This window comes from Phoca vitulina, unplaced genomic scaffold (genome assembly GCF_004348235.1).
Source record: "Phoca vitulina isolate PV1807 unplaced genomic scaffold, GSC_HSeal_1.0 scaffold28, whole genome shotgun sequence".
NCBI lineage: Eukaryota > Metazoa > Chordata > Mammalia > Carnivora > Phocidae > Phoca > Phoca vitulina.
In genome coordinates, this window is record NW_022589731.1 from 1,010,608 (window position 1) to 1,036,462 (window position 25,855).

The 25,855-nt window shown below is 41.8% G+C and overlaps 2 protein-coding genes across 5 annotated transcripts in view; both read right to left on the reverse strand.

Moving 5' to 3' along the window:
* ARMH3 (armadillo like helical domain containing 3) overlaps positions 1 to 25,855 on the reverse strand; it is a 179,057-nt gene that overhangs the window by 93,327 nt on the left and 59,875 nt on the right. For 3 of the 4 annotated variants that reach the window (XM_032422949.1, XM_032422948.1, XM_032422947.1), the window contains 3 exons: positions 25,318 to 25,406; positions 7,067 to 7,149; positions 5,524 to 5,650 (listed from right to left, as the gene is read on the reverse strand). In XM_032422949.1, the coding sequence (XP_032278840.1) occupies positions 5,524 to 5,650; positions 7,067 to 7,149; positions 25,318 to 25,406 (299 nt within the window). The remainder of the gene's footprint in view (positions 1 to 5,523; positions 5,651 to 7,066; positions 7,150 to 25,317; positions 25,407 to 25,855) is intronic. The other variant, XM_032422950.1, reaches the window with a different exon arrangement.
* On the reverse strand, positions 7,381 to 7,919 carry LOC116643887 (10 kDa heat shock protein, mitochondrial-like). Its single transcript, XM_032422951.1, has one exon. It carries the CDS (start codon positions 7,813 to 7,815, stop codon positions 7,507 to 7,509), a length of 309 nt encoding a protein of 102 aa, XP_032278842.1. The 5' UTR covers positions 7,816 to 7,919; the 3' UTR covers positions 7,381 to 7,506.

The following is a 25,855-nucleotide window of genomic DNA, read 5'->3' on the forward strand; positions in this document are numbered from 1 at the left end:
CCACCCAGGCACCCCCATGGAGAAAGTCTTTCAACAAATGGTGCTGAAACAAGTGGACATGCATATTCAAGGCATGAACCCCAATGCAAACCCAGAAGTATATAGAGAAATTAACTTGCACTGAATCTCAGATCTAAATGTCAGGTACTAAAACTATAAAACTTCTAGAAAAAAGAGAGATAATCATTTTATCTTTGGGTTAGAGAAAGATTTCTTAGATACTACACAAAAAGCACAAACCCATAAAAGAAAAAATTAATAAACTGTATTTATCAAAATTAAAAACTTCTTCGATAGTTTGCAACTGAGTCCAAGAAAAATGGAAATCTGCTAGCTGGATTATAACAAAAATCTTTCCCGAATTGGTGGATAAGACTGAAAAATAACAATAAAAAAATTAAAAAAAAAAAAAAAAAGACTGAAAAATAAAATGGGGTGCCTGGGTGGCTCAGTTCGTTAAGTGTCCAACTCTTGATTTCAGCTCAGGTCATGATTTCAGGGTCATGTGATCAAGCCCCACATCAGGCTCCATGCTCAGTGCGGAGTCTACTCAAGATTCTTTCCCCTCCCTCTCCCTTCTCCTCTACTCGTCCCCCTGCTCAAGCTCATGCATGCTCTCTCTCTCAAATAAATAAATAAAATTTAAAAGAAAAGAAAAAACAAACAAAAATGTCTTCAATAGACACTGTTAAGAAAATGAAAATACAGGGATGCCTGGGTGGCTCAGCGGGTTAAGCATCTGCCTTCAGCTCAGGTCATGATCCCAGGGTCCTGGGATCAAGTCCTGCATCAGGCTCCTTGCTCAGGGGGGAGCCTGCTTCTCCCTCTGCCTGCCGCTCCTGTGCTCTCTCTTTCTCTCTGACAAATAAATAACAAAACCTTAAAAAAAAAAAAAAAAAGAAAGAAAATGAAAATACAAGCTAAAATCTGGGAGAAAATATTTGCAAAACACGTAACTGATAAAGGACTACTGTGCAAAATATACAAAGAAACCTCACATCTCAAAAAAAACAAACAAACAACCAATTCTCCTTAGAGGAGAACTCTAAATAATCTATGTAGATACTCTCCCCTCAAGGAAGTGGAGCTTAACCTCCCCACCCCCACTACCAACTTCAGTGCTGAGTGTATTTAGTGACTTGCTTCCAAAGAACAGAGTATGAAAAGGGAGGAAAAACCACAACTCTGCACTGGAGAAACTTTGCAAATAGTACCCTGAGCAAGTGATAAAGGTTAATATTGCCAGTGATAAGTCATGTTGATAACATAACATCCAAATGTTATGGAAAGGCCACTTGGACTTTGTGGCATTCTTCCTGAAAACCCAGAACCCCAGTCCAACCCTGAGTAAATCATGACACAGACCAAAATTAAGGAAGAGTCTCCTGAAAACTGTCAAGGTCATGAAAAACAAACACTAAGAAACTGTCAGACAAGAAGAGACGAAAGAGATATTAGAACTACAAGTAAAATAGATGGAATCCTGGAATACAGTAAGGACATTAGAGGAAAAATTAATAGAATCCAGGGACGCCTGGGTGGCTCAGTCGTTAAGCGTCCGCCTTCAGCTCAGGTCATGATCCCAGGGTCCTGGGATCGAGCCCCACATCGGGCTCCCCGCTCCATGGGAAGCCTGCTTCTCCCTTTCCCACTCCCCCTGCTTGTGTTCCCTCTCTTGCTGTGTCTCTCTCTGTCAAATAAATAAATAAAATCTTTAAAAAAAAAGTAATAGAATCCAAATAAAGTCTAGAGTTTAGTTTGTGTGTGTGTGGTAGAAAAAAACACATATCATAAAATTTACTGTCTTAGCCATTTTTAAGTGTATTACTCAAAAGTGTTAAGTATGCTTACATTGTTGCAAAACAGATCTCCAGAACCTTTTTATCTTGCAGAACTGAAGCTCTATACCTATTAAACAACTCCCTTTGCACCCTCCCCCCATCCCTTGGTAACCACCATTCCATTTTCTATATCTACAAATTTGACTATTTTAGGTACCTCACGTAAGTGGGACCATACAATATTGTCCTTTTGTGGACTGGTTTATTCACTTAGCATGATATTCTCAACGTTCATCCACACTGTAGCATGTAACAGATTTCCTTCCTTTTCAAGGCTGCATATATCCATTCATCCATTAATGGACATTTGGGTTGTTTTCATCTCTTGGCTATTGTGAATAGTGCTCCTATGAACGTGGGTATGCAGTATTTTTTTTAATGGGCAAAAGATCTTCAAAACCAAACAAGATGGCAAATAAGAACAGGAAAGATGTTCAACATCATTACTCATTAGGGAAATACAAACTAAAACCATAATGAGATATTCCCACACACCTGTAAGAAGCCAAAAACCAACCAACCAACCAACAAACCAGTACTGGCTGGAGGGACTACAACTCATATATTGCTGAAGGGAATGTAAAATAGTACCTCTCTTTGGAAAACAGTCTGGTGTTTTTCTTTATAAGAAACATATACTTAACCATGATAGCCAAAACCCATTCATAGGTATGTAACCGGGTGAAATGAAAGCCTGTGTTCACATAAAACCCTGCACAATGATGGTCACAGGGGCTTCATTCATAATCGTTAAAAACTGGAAACCTCCCAAATGTCCTTCAACTGAGAAATGGATAAACTAAGCTGGCATAGTCCTATAACAGGATATTATTCCACGATAAAAAGGAATAAACAGGGGCGCCTGGGTGGCTCAGTCGTTTAAGCGTGTGCCTTTGGCTCAGGTCATGATCCCAGTTTCCTGGGATCAAGTCCTGCATCAGGCTCCCTGCTCGTGCTCTCTCTCACTCTCTCTCAAATAAATAAAAAAAAATTTTTTTAAAAAGGAATAAACTACTGATATATGCATCAACATGGATGAATTTCAAATAAATTACTATGTAAAAGAAGCCAGACTCAAAAGACTATACAATCTCATCTTTGGGTTTTTTTTTGAAAAAACAGAACTATGAAAAAAAGGAAAAAGAAAAACTCTGAGACCAGGGAACAGATTCGTGGCTGCTGAGGGTTTAGGGTGAGTGAAGGAGTTGACCTCACAAGAGCACAAGAGATATTTCTGGGATGATGAAACTCTTTTATATCGTGATTTTTTGTGATAATTACACTTTTATACACATTTGTCAAAACTCAGAATTGTACATTAAAAACCATACATGTAAATTATACCTTTAAAAAACTTGACTTAAAAAACTAAATGTTTTAGGGCGCTCTGGGTGGCTCAGTCAGTTAAGCATGTGCCTTCGGCTCAGGTCATGATCCCAGGGTCCTGGGAACAAGTCCTCCATCGGGCTCCCTGCTCAGCGGGGAGTCTGCTTCTCCCTCTGACCCTACCCCCTGCTCGTGATCTCTCTCTCTCTCACTCTCTCTCAAACACATAAATAAAATCTTAAAAAACAAAACAAAACTGTTTTTTCATCATACTTTATACAAAATGGAAAGCACTGAAACATGCTCTTTGTTGTGTTTCATTTAGCGAAATTTTTCATTTTCCTATTTGTGATCTCCTGGTTCACATTTTAATTGCCTTGGCAGATTTGAGCATGCCCAGATATCCTCTCTTATCTTGTTGCTGTAGCTACAAGGGCTTACCTCATTTGACTGTGCACATGGCCCAGTTGAGTAGGTATATCAGGCTTCTATAAAATATCTCCCCCACTCCAACTCTCCTTCCTTTCCTCATTGAAAGACATCTTTATTCATCTATTAATGGATGCTAAGGCCTCTGAGGCAGCTCTTCACCCTTGGAAAATTCTACATTCTCGAAAACAAGGATATTGGTAAAGCTGGGTGAACACAAAACCACATTAGGAACACTGAGCACATTTGGCAATAGGAAGTCTGCTAAAGGGTTCTCATGGAAGACTTCCTAGCTCCTACAAAAAGACCACGTGTCTTGATAAGACAACTGGAACTTGTTATTCTCAGGGGAGCTGACCTGATGCTAAAGCTATTATACTAAGAAAGAAAGTGGAGAAACAGAAAACACCCGGGTCCTTGAGCATCGGATCACATCTTTCTGGAAGTGTCATTCCTTAGAATTCTTGCAAAGTGAAATAATTTTCCTATTGTTCAAGGTAGTTTAAGTCAGAGTTTTTTGATACTTGCAGGTGAAAACATCCTACTAATACAAGGCCCTACTCCCACTGCCTAAGATGTCATAGCAAAGCTATATGTGGCTCTTAAAAGTTTTTCTCTACTGCTCTAAAAAAGAAAATCTATTAGAAAAACATTTTGTCGGGGCGCCTGGGTGGCTCAGTTGTTAAGCATCTGCCTTCGGCTCAGGTCATGATCCCAGGGTCCTGGGATCGAGCCCCACATCGGGCTCCCTGCTCGGCAGGAAGCCTGCTTCTCCCTCTCCCACTCCCCCTGCTTGTGTTCCCTCTCTCGCTGTGTCTCTGTCAAATAAATAAATAAAATCTTTATTAAAAAAAAAAAAAGAAAGAAAAATTTTGTCCTCCTAGGCAATCCTTCCTTTTCTACTGTTTGCTTCTACGCTTTCTCCTAGTACTTGTTCCAAATCCCCTCTAGTTTGCACTTGATATGGGAGAGAGTTTTTACAAATAGTCCCAACAAAAGGGATAAAGCAAACTAATCTGTAGTGACAGGAAGCAGACTGGTGGTTGCCCAGAGATAGAAAGCAAGGGACAGAGGTGGTTAGAGGTGGTAGGAGGGACATAAAGGGATAAAGGAAACTTTTGGCAGGTGACGGATATGTTCATTATCTTGAGTGTAGTGAAAGCTTCGTATATATAGATGTATGTCAAAACTTATCAAAAATTGCATACTTGAAACAAGTGCAGTTTATTATATATCAATTATACCTCAATAAAGCTAGTAAGTGAGGGTTTGTTTGTTTTTTTTTAAAGCTTTAGTGAGGGGCTTTCTGTTTCTGTGGAATCTACAGAAACCTTTCCTGACCTTTCAAATTCCAGGTAGGTTTGTAGACTCTTCACTCAAATTTACAGAAATACATGTCCTCTTTCAGAAATAAGTTATATTTACTATGGCCACAAAGTAAATTTTCACTGAGCCAATCACCAAAAGGATGGCAAGAGAGATTTTTATCTACTGCCCACTTCTTCTTGTAGGTTATGCTAAAAATACATAGGTACATTAAAACTCTTTAAAATCCTGTACCTTCTCAAATCACACAATGTTCTTTTGGGATCCAAGCTCTTCTATTTGCCGCTGTCAATTTCCACCCACTCTTTCACTCCCATCTCACTGGCAGTCACTAAATCCACAAGCCTACCTACTTTCTCTCTCTCTCACAAACATAAGGGCTATAGGGCTGCTAACCAGCTTTGTCCTGAGATGAATTTTGAGTTCCCAAAATCAAAGAACTCCACATATAACTTCCTATTGCCTGAGAAGAGACTTCTAGATTTCTGTGCCAAGCAGGGAACCAAGCAACTAGAAGAGAATCTTTTGTAGTCTTTTCCTCTTACATGCCAAAATTTGCAGCTGATGGCGGGGAGGGGAGTAAAAAGAAAAGACAGCTTACCCATAGAGTAGAGGTTGTCAAAGCTCTGGTGCATGCGGATAATCTCATAGTAGAGTTCATCATAGCTGCTGGGAGTGGGCAGGAATGTGTCGCCATATGTGATAAACATATTAAATAGGTTCACAATCTAAAAAAGAAGCAAAAGGGGTGCCTGGGTGGCTCAGTTGGTTAAGCGTCTGCCTTCGGCTCAGGTCATGATCCCAGGGTCCTGGGATCAAGCCCCGCATCGGGCTCCCTGCTCAGCAGGAAGCCTGCTTCTCCCTCTCCCACTCCCCCTGCTTGTGTTCCCTCTCTCGCTGTATCTCTCTCTGTCAAATAAATAAATAAAATCTTTAAAAATTTTTCAAAAATAAATAAATAAATAAAAAAGAAGCAAAAGCCCATACACAGGCATCATGCTATGAAGACCAGAAGGGTATTGTCAGTAGTATGCTGTAGCCTGTTCTTATTGGCTTGTAAGAGCCGACTGTTAAAATTTTCAGGAATTTTGTGAGCTGGTTGTTTAACAAAAAAGCCATTATTACAAATTGACATATAAACTTACAATTCAATAAATTACATTAAAATGAAGGTAATACTCAAACTTACAACTTCCTAATTACTTTCTATCTTTTAGTATTATTTATGTTCTTGAGATTAATTTACACTTCTTATACCTGTGTGGTGGGAATATCATATAATGGTGTGTTATTGCTCATCTCCCCAGCTCTACATTCAACAACGTCACATTGTCAGCTTGAAATTGGCCATGATGGGAATAGTTGTACCATAGAAATCCACAAATGCTACAAATCAGGGCTTTTTCCCCTCAAATGTTAAACATTTATGAACACATTGGGTAACAACCTGAGAAGACAGTCAAAACGCACAATGTCCTCCTTCTACCCCAAGTAACCAGTCAGATAAATAGGCATCTATAATGTCCCTCTGAAACCAAGTGCAGCCATGATGGAACCATTCATCTGGCTGGGACACCTCCAGAGGCTTTGCTCTGTACCAACATAGAGACTATAGTAGCCTAGTAGTTCAGTCTCTCACCGGGGACCAAGGCTCACAGAGATCTGACCCACACCTGTCCCTACCAAACAATACACTCTCATGAAAGAGAAAGAGTCTCAAGTTTGCCAAAGACATAGGTGAGAGAGGAAGAGTGGGAAGCACCAGTCTAGAGATTCAAATCCAAAAGGAAAATAAAGGCCTGACTCCCCCTACGCCTTAGTCCCCAGAATACTAGCTCCTGTTTCAACCTGGCCTATCTATCTTAGGGTATGGCTTCAGAAAAAGGGGAAAAAAATGTTTTTAATTGAAGTACAATTGACACACATTACATTAGTTTCAGGTGTATAACATAGTGACTCAACAAGTCTATACATCATGCTATGCTCACGACAAGTGGAACTACCGTCTGTCCCCATGTAACACCATTACAACACCACTGACTATACTCCCTATGCTGTACCTTTTATCCCCATGACTTATTCTTTCCACAACTAGAAGCCTGTACCTCCCACTCCCCTTAAGAAATATTTTTTTTGTTACTCACCATAAGAGCTAATGTAAAAATGTTGTGTTTGGCCAGAAGTACAGTCTCATTTGACATAAGGAACTTCAGCAAATTTATCAAGGCTTTAAAAAAAAAAAAAAGACATCAACAAGGTATTCAAAGAATAATTAATAAAGAATCAAACAATGAAAATAGATTTAAGAAATCCAAATAGGGCTGGAACAAGAAAGTCACAGCTACCAAGAATTTTTTAAAAGCACGTAAGGTAGATATATCTAAAGCAAGCAGTGACTTTCCCAAGCACATACCTGTTTATCTGCTCTTAGAAGGTTTTTAAAAATCTACTTCTTTGTACCACTTTTTTTTTATATACTATTAGTTTATCATAAAAGAGAGACACAAAAATTACATGATGAAAGATTACACAACTTCACTGGAATGGGCAGCTTCACTTAATGCCATTTCAATAATGATTTCTTTCAGTCTACATACTTTCCGAGAATGTCACCATCTCTAAATAAGAAATAATCCTTATCATCTAGAACTACTTTGGTGCTTCCATATTCTGAGAGAAGAACTTGATCTTGAACTTTCATACTAACTGGTTGAATTTCTCTACCCTTTCCTTTAGAGCCCAATCTAACAGCTACTACTGTTGCTTGCAATACAGTTCCTTGAGATTTTTCTGGAAGCATAATGCCTCCTCTGGTTACAGTTTTGGCAGCTCTCCTTTCCACTAAAAGTTGGCAAAAGAGGGGAAGAAACTTTCTAAACATCTGTCCTGCCATGACTCCAGCTGCTGCAAGGGAGACCCACAGTTTGACCTCTTTGTGCCACTTCTTTAATAGCAATTAAACTTGGAAATCTGACTACAAAAGGACATCTTAGGGGCTCCTGGGTGGCTCAGACAGTTAAGCTTCTGATTCTTGGTTTTGGCTCTGGTCATGATCTGATGCATCCAGCTCTGTGCTCAGTGAGGAGTGTGCTTGAGATTCTCTCCCTCTGCTCTCTCCCCCCCTCTCTAAAATAAACAAACAAATGTTTTAAAAAGGGGGGGGGCGCCTAGGTGGCTCAGTTGTTAAGCGTCTGCCTTCGGCTCAGGTCATGATCCCAGGGTCCTGGGATCGAGCCCCGCATCGGGCTCCCTGCTCCGCGGGAAGCCTGCTTCTCCCTCTCCCACTCCCCCTGCTTGTGTTCCCTCTCTCGCTGTGTCTCTCCCTGTCAAATAAATAAATAAAGTCTTAAAAAAAAAAAGAAAAAGGACCTCTTAGTATTCCAAATTTACTCCCACACAGTGATTTCCCCACCAAATTTGTTCAATTTATAGATCAAAATGAGGATCCCCCTCTCATCCTAGGCTAATGGCATGTCATTTCACAATGTTTTAGCTATGCATTTGTTTCAAACATCATAGCTAAGAGGGGCACCTTTCAATTCTAACTGGTCACCAGATGGGCCAACTATACTGCACTTCAGCTCCAGATGGGAAGAGAGCTCAGGAAGAGAAAAAAAAGCCCCTAACTGTTCAAACAAAAGTACAGCTTACCCTTTCCTCTCTCAACCATGACAACATTTACCAAAAAGGTCCCCTTTCTCCCTGATATGCTTAATGAGGATTAAAACCCAGGCAACCTCAGTTAAAAGACTGACTGCCAAATACCTAGCTTAACACTGTAGGTATAAAGACATTTTTGCAAATAAATATTAAGCATAAAAGAAATCATCAGTTGCCTGTTCTCTTTCACCCACACCCATGAAGTAAATCCTACTTCTGTGCCCATCATGACTACTGCCGCTGTACCTACCTCCCCTACTTGATGGGAAACTATGAAGAAGGGGTTCAGCAGCTGCAACCAATTGGTGGTCCTTCTGTCTTCTCCCCCTAAACCTTCTCTACTCCCACGGACACAAAAAAAGACTTGACCTCTCCTTTTCTAAGACCATATCTGCTTCTTTGCCGGCAAAGAAGTCCATTTGTCTGAGCTTTGTGTGAAGTTTACTACCCTTCGAGAAGAGATGTGAGCTTTGATTTGAAACAGCAGGGAATGATGAGTAGGAGTAAGACTCTCCAGATACTTGCTGCCTGCCACACAACACTCCTTACTCTCAACCTCTGAAATCACAGGTATAGTAAAGAAACAGCAGGCAAGGAAAAGTACAAGGGCCTGTCTACGTTCTATTTCTAAAGCCTGAATCTTCCCCTCAAATGGTAAAAAAGCCTTGCTAGAGATGAAGGTCATAGGCACCCTCATTTATGAACTCTTCACCCTTGCACTGACTCAAGTTCTCTGAGGTTTCATAATGGAAAGGCAAATGACAGGCAGCTGGCCCTTTTGATGTTATCTGTTAACAAGCAAACTGTTGGACTAGACCCCAAAAAAAGCTCCATAGGAGCCCATTCTTGATCACACGACCTGCTTAACTCCTACCAGGAGCTCAGAGAATAAAGGGGACTAGCTAACATCCATATAAAAATGACTAACCCAGCCCAAACCTCTCTCTTTAATAAGATCATCTTGCCGAGTTATTTAAGGGCTGCCCACTCTACCCACTACCCCCAGAGCTTAGCAAGCCCTGTTAATGGGTAAATCACCTGACAATCAGACTCTAAAAACTCACAGGAGACAAGAGAAAAGGATGGGTAAGAGCACGTGGCGCTGGGTAGAACAGCAAAACATAATGGCTGGAGAGAGACAAAGCAGCTTTTGCACACGTCCAATCAATGAGGGCTTCTGTCCCTAGCACACGCAGCACAAAGATGCAACCTCAGCAGTGGTTATGTGGTAATTAAGGAGCAGAAAACCTGGAGAAAAGGAAGTGGGAGCGATGATTTATTGCTCCTCTGCTGGACTACAGCTAGTTTTGATCTCTGGGATTCAGAGTCAGGGATGACAAAGTGATAAATATAAGGGGAGGAAGAGAGCAAGTCCGGCACAGGCCAAGAAGCAACCTGTGTCCCAACTACCACAGACATCAGTGAAGCCAAATAGTTTTGAGAAGGAGAATTCAGCACTGCAATACTCTGAGAGTCAATGCCAGGGAGAACCTGCATTCTACCCCTGATAATTCAGGCAGACCTCTACTCCGCCCCCCACCCCAACCTCCAAAAAAGGCCAGAGTTTTCTCACCTGGAAGTGGTCATTCTCTAGAGGAAATTTAATAGGCAGAGAAAATGAACAAAGCAACCTCAAAATTGGCTCCCACAAGCCTCTGACATCAGGGACCACAATTCCTCCTCAAGAGGGAATGCCCCAACATCCCATGGAATAGTGCTTTTTGAAAATCCTTCATCATCACCCTGACTTTGCACTCATTCTGTCAACTGTTCGGTGTCCTCTACATCACTACACACACATGGTCTGCTGTCCTTTGACCTGATGTATTGGAAGTTCTAAGTCTGTGAGGCTTCAGCATAGCTGATTTTTGGAACTAGAAAGGACTTTAGAGATCATATAATCCAGTTCCTTCATTTTTGGATTAGAAAACACTTCTTCCCCCCACCACCCCAAGTACCTAGTGACTAAGCTGAGACTAGAACCTGGTCTCCTGTTTAGCATTCTTTTGCCATTCCACTAAGATTAAATAAAGGTGCCAGATGGAGTTAAATGTTAAAGGGAGGGAAGCTTACCTATAAATGGTGTGCTTAGATTTGCTGACTACACTGTTCCCAACACTTCTCTTGACTCTGGTTTATAACTTTCTCCACCTAATGGCTATTCCAGGTTATTTTCATGAATCTGGTCCACTCTTTCTCTTGGTCCTGAGCTACTTATTAAGAGTACAGGTGCATGGGGCGCCTGGGTGGCTCAGCCGTTAAGCGTCTGCCTTCGGCTCAGGTCATGATCCCAGGGTCCTGGAATCGAGCCCCACATCGGGCTCTCTGCTCAGTGGGGAGTCTGCTTCTCCCTCTCCCACTCCCCGTGCTTGTGTTCCCTCTCTCTCTGTCTCTGTCAAATAAATAAATAAAAAATCTTAAAAAAAAAAAAAAAAAAGAGAACAGGTGCTTAATACCTCATTATTACCTTTCTACTGCCCATTCGCAACTTGGGAAAGACTCCCAAGTAGCTTCTCTCAGCATCAACTGCCTCAGCAGGGCCTCTGTATCTGCTCTCGTTGTTCTTCTCTACAGCTCACCTATCACACACCTTTTTCCCCTTTTCTCTGTTTCTGCCTCCTTTGTAGTATCTTAGAAGAAAGAAAGAAAGAGAGAGAGAAAGAAAGAAAGAGAGAAAGGGGGAGGGAGGGAGGGAAAGAGAGGGAGGAGGGAGGGAGGATGGGTGGGAGGGAGGGAGTGAGGGAGGGAGGGAAGGAGAGAAACAGCATGTAACTGTCAACTAAAACTGTCCTATCCCCCTCGCTCAGCTTTGTCCTCTTTAAAACTAAGATCTGAACATGGAATGTGATTGGATCTGGACTTTAAAGGGAGCCAAGGGCACGTGGGTGGCTCAGTTAAGTGTCCAACTCTTGATTTCAGCTCAGGTCATGATCTCAGGATCGTGAGATCAAGCCAGTGTCAGCCTCCCCACTCAGCAGGGAGTCTGCTGGAGATTCTCTCTCCCTCTCCCTTTGCCCCTCCCCCTGCTCGTGCACACGCACATGCTCTCACTCGCCCTCTCTCTCTCTAAAATAAATAAATCTTAAAAAAAAATAAAATAAAGGGAGGCAAGATCCCCTTTCTTTATGCAAAATCAGAACTGAAACAAAACAAGACAAAAAACACTGGTATAAATAATTAATAGTCAAGCTTATTCATAAGCTGTTATGGTATAGAGCTATGCATAGGATTTAACTGCAGGCCAAAGAAGAGAACAGCTTCTTATCAGACAGGGGCAGGTCAAGGACACTAGAGAACTGGCACTCAGGATCTCAGTGCCAACGCATAAGTAGCACAGAGCTCATCCTGGCTGGCTCCTGCCTCACCACTCTCCACATTCGCGCGTGCACACACACACACACACACACACGCACACACATTTTTAGAAATCTGACACCACTTGGTGTCATCTGGGCACATGACCAGCCAAACTGTTCCACAGATAGTCACAGAAGTAGCAGTACATAGAGAGAAGAGTTAAGATAACTATAAAAGATAAGAGGTTGGTTGTATAAACATAACATTGTTAACTAGTCATATGTCTGTAAGAGTTTGGTATCAAGTACATGTTGTAGTCATTGTGGAGATAAGGGGAGCAGGATGTCCTTTCTTTTTATTTTTTTTTTTAGATTTTTTATTTATTTATTTGAGAGAGAATGAGAGACAGAGAGCATGAGAGGGAGGAGGGTCAGAGGGAGAAGCAGACTCCCTGCTGAGCAGGGAGCCTGATACGGGACTCGATCCCGGGGCTCCAGGATCATGACCTGAGCCGAAGGCAGTCGCTTAACCAACTGAGCCACCCAGACGCCCTGTCCTTTTTTTTTAAATATAACCTTTTGGTTTACCATGTTTCCAACTTTTTTGAAGATTTTTTTATTTTAGAGATAGAGGGAGAGAGAGAGAGTTGGGGGGAGAGCAGAGGGAGAGGGACAAGCAGACTCCCCGCTGAGCGTGGAGCCTGACAACTGGAGGCTCAATCGCACTACCCTGAGATCATGACCTGAGCGGAAACCAAGAGTCAGACGCTTAACTGATGAGCCACCCAGGAGCCCCTCCAATTTTTAAATAGTTTTTATAAGGGGAGAAGAGGCTAATATAAGCCCCTCCTTACCAAAGACTTGATGCTTAGTCTGAGATATTTCCAAAGAAGAAGGGCCTATGTTATAGTAACTCAACACTGTGTAAATAGTGTTGCCCATTTGGTGAGCAATGGCTGCTCATCCCCACAAAACAGAATGGCAGAGCTTATTGCAGAGAGTATCCTTTTAGATGCAGACAATCTTCGTAGTTGAAACCTTCCAGGCCTTAACAGACAATTCTCATCAGCTTCCATCCTCCATAGCCCCAGGAATGCGCTGCCCCAAAACGCCAATGCCAGACAGACATACCATATAAAGGAATGTATCATATCTTCTTGCTGACTGACAACTACAAGCTAATAACTGTGCCAGAAGCTCGCACAAAGTATCTCAAACCTTCCTCTTTTCTACTGCCCTCTATGTGACACCTTAAAAAGAGACTTAACTACAGAAGTCACCTGCCCCAAACTACACTCGTCTCTTTTCAAAGGGAGAAACACAGTGGCCATAAGTGGCAAGGGAGGTAACATATATATCTTTTTAAAGATTTTATTTATTTGACAGAGAGAGAGAGAGAGACAGCGAGAGAGGGAACACAAGCGGGGGAGTGGGAAAAGGAGAAACAGGCTTCCCGCGGAGCAGGGAGCCCGACGCGGGGCTCGACCCCAGGACCCTAGGATCATGACCTGAGCTGAAGGCAGACGCTTAACCAACTGAGCCACCCAGGCGCCCCGGGAGGTAACATATATTAAGTGCCTGCTAGATGCTAAGCATTATGTAAAGCACTTAAAGTACATTATTCTCATCAAATCCCCTTAACTATCCAATGAAGAAGGTATTATTGGTCCCAATTTACAGATGACCAAATTGAAACTCAGAAAGGTTAAATAAGTTACTCAAAGCCACATAGCTAGTTGGAGCTAAACTGCATTAAGGGCAACATATTGGGAAGAAGGTCCATGAACTCCCCCTGCCAAGGTCTGTACAACTGTACTGGTTCCTCCTAAATTTAAATTAAAGAAACATTTGTTGACGGTGGGGGAGCTAGCTATCTAGGGTCAACACCTATATTTGCAATCCAAACCATAACTTTAGTCAGAACTCCACTGATCAGGCCCTCATACATCAAAGTGGCCAATGAAAAAAATCCTGTAAGTTCAAGTGCATCTCTCTCATAAGAATATGAGGATTTAAAAAAAAAAGAACATGAGGATTTCACCCCACTGACCTGGGACACTTTAACCTCCACACTCTCAAAAACAAGAGGTGAAAAGGAAGGACTTGAACAAGTATTTATACACCCATGCTCATAGCAGCATTATTCACAATAGTCAAAAGGTAGAAGCAACCCAATATCCAATAAACAAAATGCAGTGTATACAAACAATGGAATAATATTCAGCCTGAAAAAGGAAGGAAATTCTGACACATGCTACAACATGGATGAATCATGAAGACAGTATGCGAAGTAGAAAAAGTCAGTCACAAAAAGACAAATACTGAATGATTCAACTTATATGACTAGAGTAGTCAATTCACAGAGACAGAAAGTAGAATGGTGGTGGCCAGGAGCACGGGGAAGGAGAAATGTAGAGTTATTGTTTATTGGGTACAGAGAGTTTCAGTTTCGGAAGATGAAAAAATTCTGGAGATGGAAGGTGGAAATATTTACAACAATGATGTGAATATACTTAATGCCACTGAACTGTACATTTAAAAATGGTTAAATTTGGGGCGCCTGGGTGGCTCAGTCGGTCAAGTGACTGCCTTTGGCTCAGGTCATGATCTTGGAGTCCCAGGATCGAGTCCCACATCGGGCTCCCTGCTCAGTGGGGAGTCTGCTTCTCCCTCTGACCCTACCCCCTCTCGGGCAATCTCTCTCACTCTCTCTCAAATAAATAAATAAAATCTTTAAAAAAAAAATGGTTAAATTTTATGTTATGCATGTTTTACCAATTAAAAACAAACAAGAGGTCAATGTTTTTCTTTCTACCAACACTAGCATGACCCCACAAACATCCATTCCAACTTTCTATAACCTCAGTGTTAAGTGACTAGCTAAAATGTACATCACGGTATACACAGGATGGAGTACACGGCCAAACATGCAAAGATGGTTCCTCTTTGATGGGTTCAAGAAAAGGAGCCAAATATACTCAATCAACAGAGAGCCACGGACTCTTGGGCAGGAATGCAAATTAAAAATGAATCCCGAGTAGCCTTCAAGACGACACTGTGGCAGCCTTCAGAATAATCATCAAAGTTCACAATCAAAGCCACCAATACACTTAAGTACCAACAATAGTCTAGGAAATCCTTAGGTATCCTGGATTAGACTCCTAATCTTTGCTAACTCTATTAAATGAGGCTCCAGATACCTGGCTCCAAATACTCTTAACCTACATTGAGTGAAAAATAGAGAAGCTATGTCAGTGAGATATTTGAGGTATTATATTATAAATGCAATATGGTTAAGTTGTAGGGAAGTGGGTACTCCATACACACTTGTTTCTTCATTGGAAAGTCTACCAGGCACTTTGAAAATTTTGTTTCTGGGCTCTTTTTCAGGAACTACAAATTGGCTGCAACTGCTGCCTCTTTTGACTCTATTAGAGGCACCAGTCAGTCTCACACTTAGCTTTGGCCTAACCTTCCCTTGGGGAGTCTTGCACATCAAGTATGGCAACAGTGCATAGAAGTTCTGCCTTCTGTATGCAGATGCATGTGGAATATAAGATAGCGTGCAGGTTCTGGGAAGCTGAACCAGGAATAGGCACCCTGATGGTTCCCTGAGTCCCAAGTGAATTCCCAGAGGCAGAAGCAGCTGATCTATTTCTCAAATGGGAAGAGTTTCGTGCCATCCACCTAAGAATACTGCCACCTCACACGGGTCTCCCTCACCCCATAAGGAACCTTGTTCGCAGAGCTGTCCCTAACATCAATGTACCCCACATAATGAGGACTTCCCCAGATTTTTTCCTAAACTGCTTTGAATTCAAGGAGAGAGTAGCAGCAAATTGTGTTGCACGTAGAAGAGTAGAATGAATAATGGATATGGGAACTTCTCCAGGACTAAAACCTGTCCCCGACACTGAGGTAAAGCAGGTGCAGAGAAGAACAAGCCAACTACAGGAAGACACAATTACGTGGTAGCTCAGACGTCTGCCTCAGAGAAGCAAAGGGAAGGGTTAATTATAAAACCAAGTGAATGACATTTAAATAATATTAAAAACAGGAAGGAGACAGAGAGCCTCTAGCAGAGCACAAATAAATTGTCTCCAAAGAATCAGGTCAGAGAGAGCTGTCTGTTTGAACAGCTCTAACATACTATAAAGAAAAAGAAAGAAAGCAAAGACAAGACTCAACCAGGCCCTATTTTGTGGCCTGGCATGGAGCTAGGATGAGATGCCACAGTTCCAAATCAAAATGTGCTCATTTGGGGAAATGGATAATTTCACAGTGACTGATAGAAGAGAAATATTAGCATCTCACTTGCTTAGAAGAAAGGCAGAGGAACTCCAAGGACAGGCTAGAAATAGCACTAGTATAACAAGCCAATGCCTTCCAAACCCCAGAGGCACTATAAACTCTAGCCAATTCCAGCATCTCTGGACAAAATCACCAATTACCCAGGAACACTGCCAACAATCAGCAGGCTCACTGTCAATCAGCAAAGTGGCGCAGGACAACTTAGAAGCCAACACCTACCAGTAGAATAATTTTAAAATACATAGGTGGCCTCTCAGAATATAGGCATCTGTCTGGCTGCAAACCCAAGCACCTCACTTGAAGAGGCCAATGAATCAAACAAGAAAATGAAATGGCTTTGGTTGTGTGCTATGAGCCTCTCCAGGTGAATAGAGCACAAAAGTTAGTACATCTGATGGGAGGATTCTGGGAAGACAGCAGAGTAGAAAGCACCAGGTATCTTTCTCCCTACCTAGACAATCATTGCAGTGACAGAATCTGTCTGATATTAACTATTTTGTAACTCTGAAGTCTGGTAAAGGTTTTCAACTTCCAGGGGAAGACTTGGATGGTAAATTTTGGTTAATTTCAGTCAATTTCAGCTCTTAGCACAGTAGCAGCTACGCATCCCCCACCCCCCCCCAACCATGTGGCAAGCAGCATGCACACAGCTCATAGGAGGTAAGGTGGGCAAAAAGGAGCCTGTCCCCCAAATACTGGGGATCTGTGCTTGGATAGCTGGTTCCTGCTTCTGATTACAGAGATGCAGACAAAGAAGCAAGCCACCATTGTTGCTGCACCTCCTCTCACTGAGGCAAACCCATCCCCATCCAGGTAAGTTACATCCACGAGATTTAAAGGACCAGGTATGGGGCGCCTGGGTGGCTCAGCTGGTTAAACCTCCAGGTCATGATCTCAGGGTCTTGGGATCAAGCCCACAGCAGGCTCCCTGCTCAGTGGGGAGTCTGCTTCTCTCTCCCCCCTCTTGTGCTCATGCTCTCTCTCAAATAAATCAATAAAATCTTTAAAAAATAAAGGGCCAAGTGCCCTCTTTTATCCACCTTCATTTTTTGTCTTTCTCCCTTTGGGAGGCAGACATTTAAGACTAGAACATTCAAAAACAATTGCATAGGAGCGCTTGGGTGTCTCAGTCAGTTAAGTATCCAACTCTTGATCTCAGCTCAGGTCTTGATCTCAGGGTCATGAGTTCAAGCCCCATGTTGCGGCTCCTTTAAAAAAAACAAAAATCGATTGCATATACAGGGAAAATTAGAAAGTGATTGCACATGCCCAAGAAAAGGCTCAGAAGAGAGCAAAGAAGACAGACACTAAGTTTACACTCAGGCTGAACATGGGCAGAGACAGCCTATAACAAAAAAATAAAATAAAACAAAAATATTAACAAAAAAAGAAAAAAAGCAAACTCTGAGGAATAGAGAATCTGATTTCTTGAACCTGAAAACATCATATTAAGTGAAATAAGCCAGCCGTAAAAAGACAAATACTATATGATTTCACTCATTTGGGGTGCTTAGTGTAGTCAAAATCATAAAGACAGAAAGTGGAACATGGCTTGCCAGAGGCTGGCAAAGGGAGGAATGGGGAGTTCTCGTTTAGTAGGTGAAGAGTTTTTGTTTTACAAGATGAAGAGAGTTAAGGGCAGAGATGGTGGTGATGGGTGCACAACAATGTGATAAATATTTAATACCAGTGAACTATACACTTAAAAACAGTTAAGATGGTAAATATTACATGTATTTTACCACAAAAAAAAAAAAGAAGTCAGTACATCAACAGGCTGCATTGCCTGAAGGCTCCACACCCCTCTAGATGAATTGGAAAAAAGAACAAACTCTTTCTTCAAATGGAAGTTAGGTTCTGTGTTACATTTTCCTTGCTGTTGAAGTATATCTGCTTAAAAGGGCAAATAAGGTTCTCAACTATCTCCAATTCCCTGTTTACCTGGGGACACTGCAATTCTCACAGTTACCACCCACCCTCTTCTTTATCATGAAAATGAGCCCTTATGTGAAAGTTCTCATATGGAACTCAGACTCTGGGAAATGCAGGATCCCGGACACCTCATTCCTGCGCGGCTGCCTCTAACCGCGCTCAGAAGTCAGTGCCTTCCAGGGTCCTATACCACCTACTTATTTTTTCCAACACTGCCCAGGTAAGAGAGAGCCAAAATTGTCACCCTTTAAGAAATCTAATAGTCAGTGAGACCACGTCTCAGTGGAGGCATGTGATGTAGAATCAAGAACTTTACTTCCTGCCAAAATGTGAGACAAACAATAAAAAGACCTGTCCTGCTCACTGGAGATCCAGGGAAAAATGACACCTCATGAAACCAAATCTGTTCCTTTAGAACTAGTACCGGCAGAGCAACAAAAGCACAGCTACTCCTTCCTCTGTCTCTTTTAGTTGACAAGATGCTAATGGGCCTATGAGAGTTGACATTTCTCTGGATCGGAAGTGACTTCATGTGCAGAGAAAAGAACAGAGATTTCTCACTCTTTTCAGGGGCTTTTTGGTGGGAATCTTTTTCTCCCTCTAACAGGCTAAACCTGTTAGAAATTCCTATCTTTTGCTTCTGCCAAGTTTCTGAGGGGATGAAAGAAAGAGTCAAAATAGTATAAATTTTAGACTTAGCCAAATGTGGTGATTTGAAGGAAAAAAGAGTCTTCTGGCATTCTTTTTCAGTCCTAGGGCTTTCTACACTGCTGTATAGAATCTTTCATAACAAAATTATGGAAACAGAAAAATGCCTTCTAATGACCCTGTATTAAAACATTCTGAGAGAAACTGATTATCCACAGAAGAAAGAAGCCTCCATCTTTTTGCACATGGAAGCTAGAGCAGTCTTAATTAGGCACATCAAGCCTAGAATACATCTTGTAACATATTCCCCTACATCAGAGAAAATTTGGGGGAAAGAGGAAGAACAATTTAAAAAGCAATTTTAAAAACAAAATAGCAACAGCAGCTGCCAAAATTCCTCTCCCCATCTACTCTAGCTGTTTACTGCTGTGTCCTTCTCTCCTCCCTATACCTTCTTCAAAACTAAAAGAAGCAATATTGTAGAGTTATATAAGATGTCACCACTGGAGGAAGCTGGGTGAAGGGTGCGAGAACTTGCTATACTATTTTTGCAACTTCCTGTGAGTCTATAATTATATCAAAATTGAAAGTTTAAAAATGAAACTAAACAACAACAACAAAAAAAGCTCACAATTAGAAGTTCAAAGAATAGTCCCTAAATCAGGACAGCTTGACCACCAAGCTGTCAAAGCTATACTTATACAAGAACACACAGGTCAGGGGCGCCTGGGTGGCTCAGTCGGTTAAGCGTCTACCTTCGGCTCAGGTCATGATCCCAGAGTCCTGGGATTGAGCCCCACATCGGGCTCCCTGCTCCACGGGAAGCCTGCTTCTCCCTCTCCTACTCCCCCTGCTTGTGTTCCCTCTCTCGCTCTATCAAATAAATAAATAAATAAAATCTTTTTTAAAAAAAGAACACACAGGTCAATCTATGGCTCGGGTCAGTCTTTCCCTTGAAAATTTTCAGTCCTGTGTGACAACACTACAATATAACAAGCTTCCAACGAAAGCCTCTAAACTCCCAGTCTCAAGGTATACCTAACCATGAAGTCACAGGCTTCTGCTAGTGATGAGAAAGCCAGCTGGATCCACAAAGCTGTGAGACTCTCTGGGTTTTCCATTTGTCCCAGTAGGTATCTAAAAGGTCAGGCCATGTACGATTTCTCTTTTTCACAAAGCTGTGAATGCTTTGGATGCTATTTAGCACAGTGAAGCTGAACAGATTGTTTTGGGGGCTTTGGGGGCCTTTCTTCCTGCAGGGAGGCAAATGTTGCCTAGTGATCTGCGTCTGAGCATAGGAGTCAGGAACTCTAAGTTCTAATCATGACTCTGTTTAGTATCTGGTTCCATGATCCTTAGCAAGGCACTTACCCTCCTATACCTCCACTCCCTTCCCCAACAAATGGTGATAAAAATAATGACTTATCACCCAGGGATGTGGCAAAGTGAAAGGGTAAGAAGGACGGTGATCCATAGATAAATGTCGAATATAAAATGTCAGTATAAATCTGCCTTTAAATCGACCCATGTTTTCAGACTGTGGAAAGCTACACTATTTAAATGCAGGCTGCCTCCCCAGTGCCCCTTCTGCCTGCAGTGGAAGTAAAATAAGCTGACTCCATGAAGCTCTGTTCAGGTCTTTTCCTCTCTAACAACTACATGCTTCTCTCTAAACATTCTGCTCATTCTTTGGTTAATGGCTTGGAAACCATCAAAGTTTCCATTTTTACTTAGTTAAAAGCAATCCATGTATCTGTAGGTAAGGACGAAACAGACAAAGGAAAGAGAAATCACCCGCCACTCCCTTTCACATCAATAGTTCAAATAGGGGCGCCTGGGGGGCTCAGCCAGTTAAACGTCTGCCTGAGGCTGGGGTCATAATCTCTCATATAAATAAATAAAATCTTAAAAAAAAAAAAAAACAATTCAAATAAAAAAGTGATAAAGTCAGCTCAACAGAAACATGACAACAAACATCCTCCTGGGTTCTATCATTATTGTTGTTGTTAATCATTGTTGTTACTGTTTTGAGGCCCAAACACAGCACTGTACTGCTTTTTTTTTTTTTAAATATTTTATTTATTTATTTGAGAGAGAGAATGAGATAGAAAGAGAGAGCATGAGAGGGGGGAGGGTCAGAGGGAGAAGCAGACTCCCTGCTGAGCAGGGAGCCCGATGCGGGACTCAATCCAGGGACTCCAGGATCATGACCTGAGCCGAAGGCAGTCGCTTGACCAACTGAGCCACCCAGGCGCCCCAGCACTGTACTGCTTTAAGAGAATGTTGATTCATCAATAATAGAAATTCACATGTCCAGCTATCCATTTATTCATTCAAATGTTTTCCGAGCCCCTGTTATAAGCCAAGTATGTGCTGAAGATAGAGCAATGATAAAAACAAAGGCCCTGCCCTACAAAAACTTTTTTAAGAGGAAAGAAAGATATTTAAATAAATCATTATGCAGACTTATGCACACATAGCAAAACAGTGCAATATGCTAAAATAGAAACCCCAAGTGCCATAGGAAGACACAGGAAATAAAATATAGTGACCAACGTGCTCCTTATCCCAAAGAAGTTCAGAGAGAAGATTGTGAAGCTAAAATTCCCAGGAGAAATACAGTATGATCAATAAATAAAGAAAAAATATTAACACAGATAGTAAGATGTTCTGTGAAAACAGAAATAATTGGGAGGCCATGGAACCTAAAATTAAGACAGGGATTCTTTTTTTTTTTTTTTTTTTAAGATTTTATTTTATATATTTGACAAAGAGAGAGACAGCGAGAGAGGGAACACAAGCAGGGGGAGTGGGAGAGGGAGAAGCAGGCTTCCCGCGGAGCAGGGAGCCCGATGTGGGGCTCGATCCCAGGACCCTGGGATCATGACCTGAGCCGAAGGCAGACGCTCAACGACTGAGCCACCCAGGCGCCCCAAGACAGGGATTCTTAACACAGGATCATGGATGGCTTCAGAGGGTCCATGAACTCTCTGAAATTATATGCAAAATATGTATATGCAAATGGACATTTTTCTGAACACAAAGATTGTATCTTTCATTATATTCCCAAATGTAAAGACCGATTTCCTAGGATCTTATCCTAAAACCCAGTTTTCTATCTCTATAGAGGACAGTTGTAAGACCTACTAATCTTTTAACCAAAACAGGAGATCTGCGTAGCCTAGAGGTCAGAGAAGAGCTTTTGAATTTTCCATAACTTGGTGAAAAATAGTGATTGCTAAAAAGAGGGCAATGAGAGAGGCAGGCCTTCTTCCTTTCCCTATTTTAGTTGAAGTTAGCCTAAATATATTTCCCCAAATACTCAGATACTATGGTGACAGGCACCATATAAATAGACAGTGGCAGCAGGGAGAAGGTCAGGGCTTGTATCTGTAAAACCAACAGAGCAGGCAGGATTAAACCCCCAACTAATACAGCTGCCTCATCCTCATCCACAAGAGCACACCTAGGATTTCCATATGGGAATTTGTAGGGGGACCTCTGGTTACCTCCCCAATAACAAAGAGTGACTGCAGTGAAACAGCACAGGAATAAAAATCACCATTCGAAGTGCAGTGATACTACACACCCACATTCCAAACAACAAAAGGCATTTGGGTCCTAGCCAACTGCTTCCTAGACACCCAACGGCTTCTGTGTGTCCAATCTAACAACACACGCCTTCCCAGTTTTATTTATAAATAAAATTCAATTAAAGTTCTCAGCATAGTATGGGCATCTATACATATAAGCATATTTACCATGGTAAGGTTCATACACCTCCAGCAAATCCTTAAGTCTAGAAGGTAAAGAAGAGTAAAAACATGGGCATACCAACATATGAGGGATACTGCCAGCCAAGGAGTGGGTGGATCCACCATAACCACATTTATATTCACTGATTGCAATATTATACGTTATTATGGGCTCTGATGCATCAGATGTAGTATAGTATTTTGCAACTTTCCTTAACACCTGCTGCTCAGCATCTCACTGTGTATGAATACAGGGAGCCAGGGTTCCAGGAGACTCACCCAGTCTATATAGGAAAAGGACCTAACCTCACTTGGCAGAGAACTCTAGTACAAATGCCTATGCCTCAGGAACAAAAAGTCATCCCAGCATCACTAAGAATCCTCAGATACATCTCCTCTCTACCTATCAAGGCTTAGGATGCCAGTCAATCAGTCCTGAAACAGCACATAATTACAAACAGAGCTGCACATGACAGAAAGTACTCAAAGACAAAGTCAACTGACCAACATAGGATAAAAATGGTCTCCTGCCTCACAATTTCCTAGCCAGAATGGGGAAGTGCTAAGATCAAGAAAAATAAATACAGAAGACATTCTTAACCTCTTTAAAAGATAACTGACTCTTTAAACAAAAATGATGGCAATGTATTTTGGGATCTTAACATATGTACCAGTAGGATATATGACAACAATAGCACAAAGGACAGGATACAAAGTGGAGGAAGGAGAGTAATGGAAAGCCCTGGGCCCCAGGGAGACAGACCAGGGTAAATGGTAAAAGGCAACGCAACAGAACAACGAGGAAGATGACCACAGGTGATGAGGATGGGAGAAAAGCCAGACAGATCCCAGGGACCAGAGACAGGATGGCTAGGATAGAAAGGAAAGAAAATAGAATACAAGAAAAAATCAAACCAGAAGAGAATCAAAAGCAGGCAGAAACAACTATTACCACCAACTCGTTAGTACTATAATGGGTAAATTCATCCCAGTTATAGACATAAACCATTTGTACTTGTTATCAAGTCCTACAACTATTAACGAACATCCACAGATTTGTTGTTTTTTTTTTTTAAGATTTATTCATTTGACAGAGTGACACATTTGACACAGTGAGAGAGGGAACACAAGCAGGGGGAGTGGGAGAGGGAGATGCAGGCTTCCCGCAGAGCAGAGAGCCTAATGTGGGGCTCGATCCCAGGACCCTGGGATCATGACCTGAGCCGAAGGCAGATGCTTAACGACTGAGCCACCCAGGCACCCCCATCCACAGATTTGTATCATTTTTGTGTTTTCTCTTTAATCCTAAATTTTTAGAACCTAACAATCATGTAACTATTCATAGACAACCACAATAGTCCTGTATATTAATAAGAATTGGTCCTACCTAGGAAATTCTACTAACTTTAGTCATTTCAATCTCTTCTGATCTCTGTAGATCTTCTGACATCCCCTCAGTCTCAAACTCTCACACAATCACACTCTTCTCCTAAAATACCAAAGTGCCACTATTACCACTTAGTGTTGCTCTACTGTTCCACCCTTCACCACCAGAGGCAGTAACTGCAAAGAACTTGCTAATCCATTAATTAAAGATCTCTACTTCCCATTATAGAGGACTAAATTTAGAAAGCCAAATTGGGTTGGGAGGAAACCATGTGTCACAACAAGTGAGATGAATTCCATGGAAGGGGGTGGGGTTAGTGGCCTGTTTCCTACGAAGCCTCTGACACTAACACACCCTCCTGTGCTGAGAATACACAGAAGCTCTTCCACGGGCGGGGCAACCATTCATCACTATAATCATCCGAAAAAGACTTTATTGTACCATCAGGTCACCAAAGCCACAGGACCTATCAGCAAGCAAATGCCTCAGGGAGCATGTCTCCTGGCTTTCCTGAAACCTCCAATTTAGTTACACAAAGAAAGGGGTGGCAAGCCAGCATTAATTGTACCCTTAAAGAAGAACCACTTCCCGCCTGCAGGGGTAGCTGTGACTTTACTGGGCTACCGAATGGACACAAAGACAAAAGTAAACACTGTAATTTGCTGGTTTTGTCTCTGGCACAGGGGGAGTGGTACAAGTGACACTGTCTGTAAACAGCAATAATGCCAGATGTAACACAAAGAACAGGATTCCCCCCCATCTCCCCACCCCCTCCCCACCCCCTCTCCCTATGACATTCCTCCAGAGATTACTCATCTTGAGGAAACACACAGAAGCCTCCCTATAGTCCATATGCTGCTACCACATGGAACTGAGGGAGAATCCAAGTTTGTACTGATTCCTCCTACCTCACTCTTATTCAAAGCAAGAATCATTAGAGCTCAAGATATATTCAATTGGGCGCCTGGGTGGCTCAGTTGGTTAAGCGACTGCCTTCGGCTCAGGTCATGATCCTGGAGTCCCTGGATCGAGTCCCACATCGGGCTCCCTGCTCAGCAGGGAGTCTGCTTCTCCCTCTGACCCTCCCCCCTCTCATGTGCTCTCTCTCATTCTCTCTCTCTCAAATAAATAAATAAAATCTTTAAAAAAAAAAAAAAAGATATATTCAATTGTTTTCTACCAGCTGACAAAAACATACAGGGAGAAGAAATTTGAGAGGAAGTATGGAATAGATATGTGCCATGCCTACGTCTGGATAAGAACAAGGATGAAATGACAAAAAGTGTAAATGAAAATAGAAGCATCCTAAACACACTAAAAACTTTAAAAAAAAATTCATCTGTGCCTAGGCCTAGGGGCTCATAAAAGATCTAGGAAAAGAAGATGAATTCAAAAGAGAAAGTTACCTGACCAGAGTTCCCGCCAGGTGTAATGCAGGCGTACTCTACACTTCTTCTGGTAGCAAAGTAGTTTATGTACTACCTGAATGCAGCGTCTGTAACAGAGAAAAACAGGGATAAGCCTAAAAGTATGATGCAACTCACCACAGATACCCTTTTCTTTAGCAAGGCAGCTTTGCTAAGGTCACTAAAGATGCTGGAGATGAATTTGTACACATGTAAAAGAAAGAAACTTCAACTTTCTGATGCATAAATTGCCCCTACACACACACACACACACACACACACACACACAATGCTTGTGCTAATTCCCTTTATCACTAGGAAAAGAGGGCTATAATCGCATACAGGTCAGCAGTTGATTAGGTATTACAGATACTATACCCTTGAGTATCTTTCCTCAGAGGAAAGCATACATCAGTGGACCAGAATTAAGACTACTCCATTCAATGTTACAAACGTAGGATATCAAAATACAAAATTAAAGACCTTAAGTCTTCAGATCTTTTTTTTTTTTTAAAGATTTTATTTGTTTATTTGACAG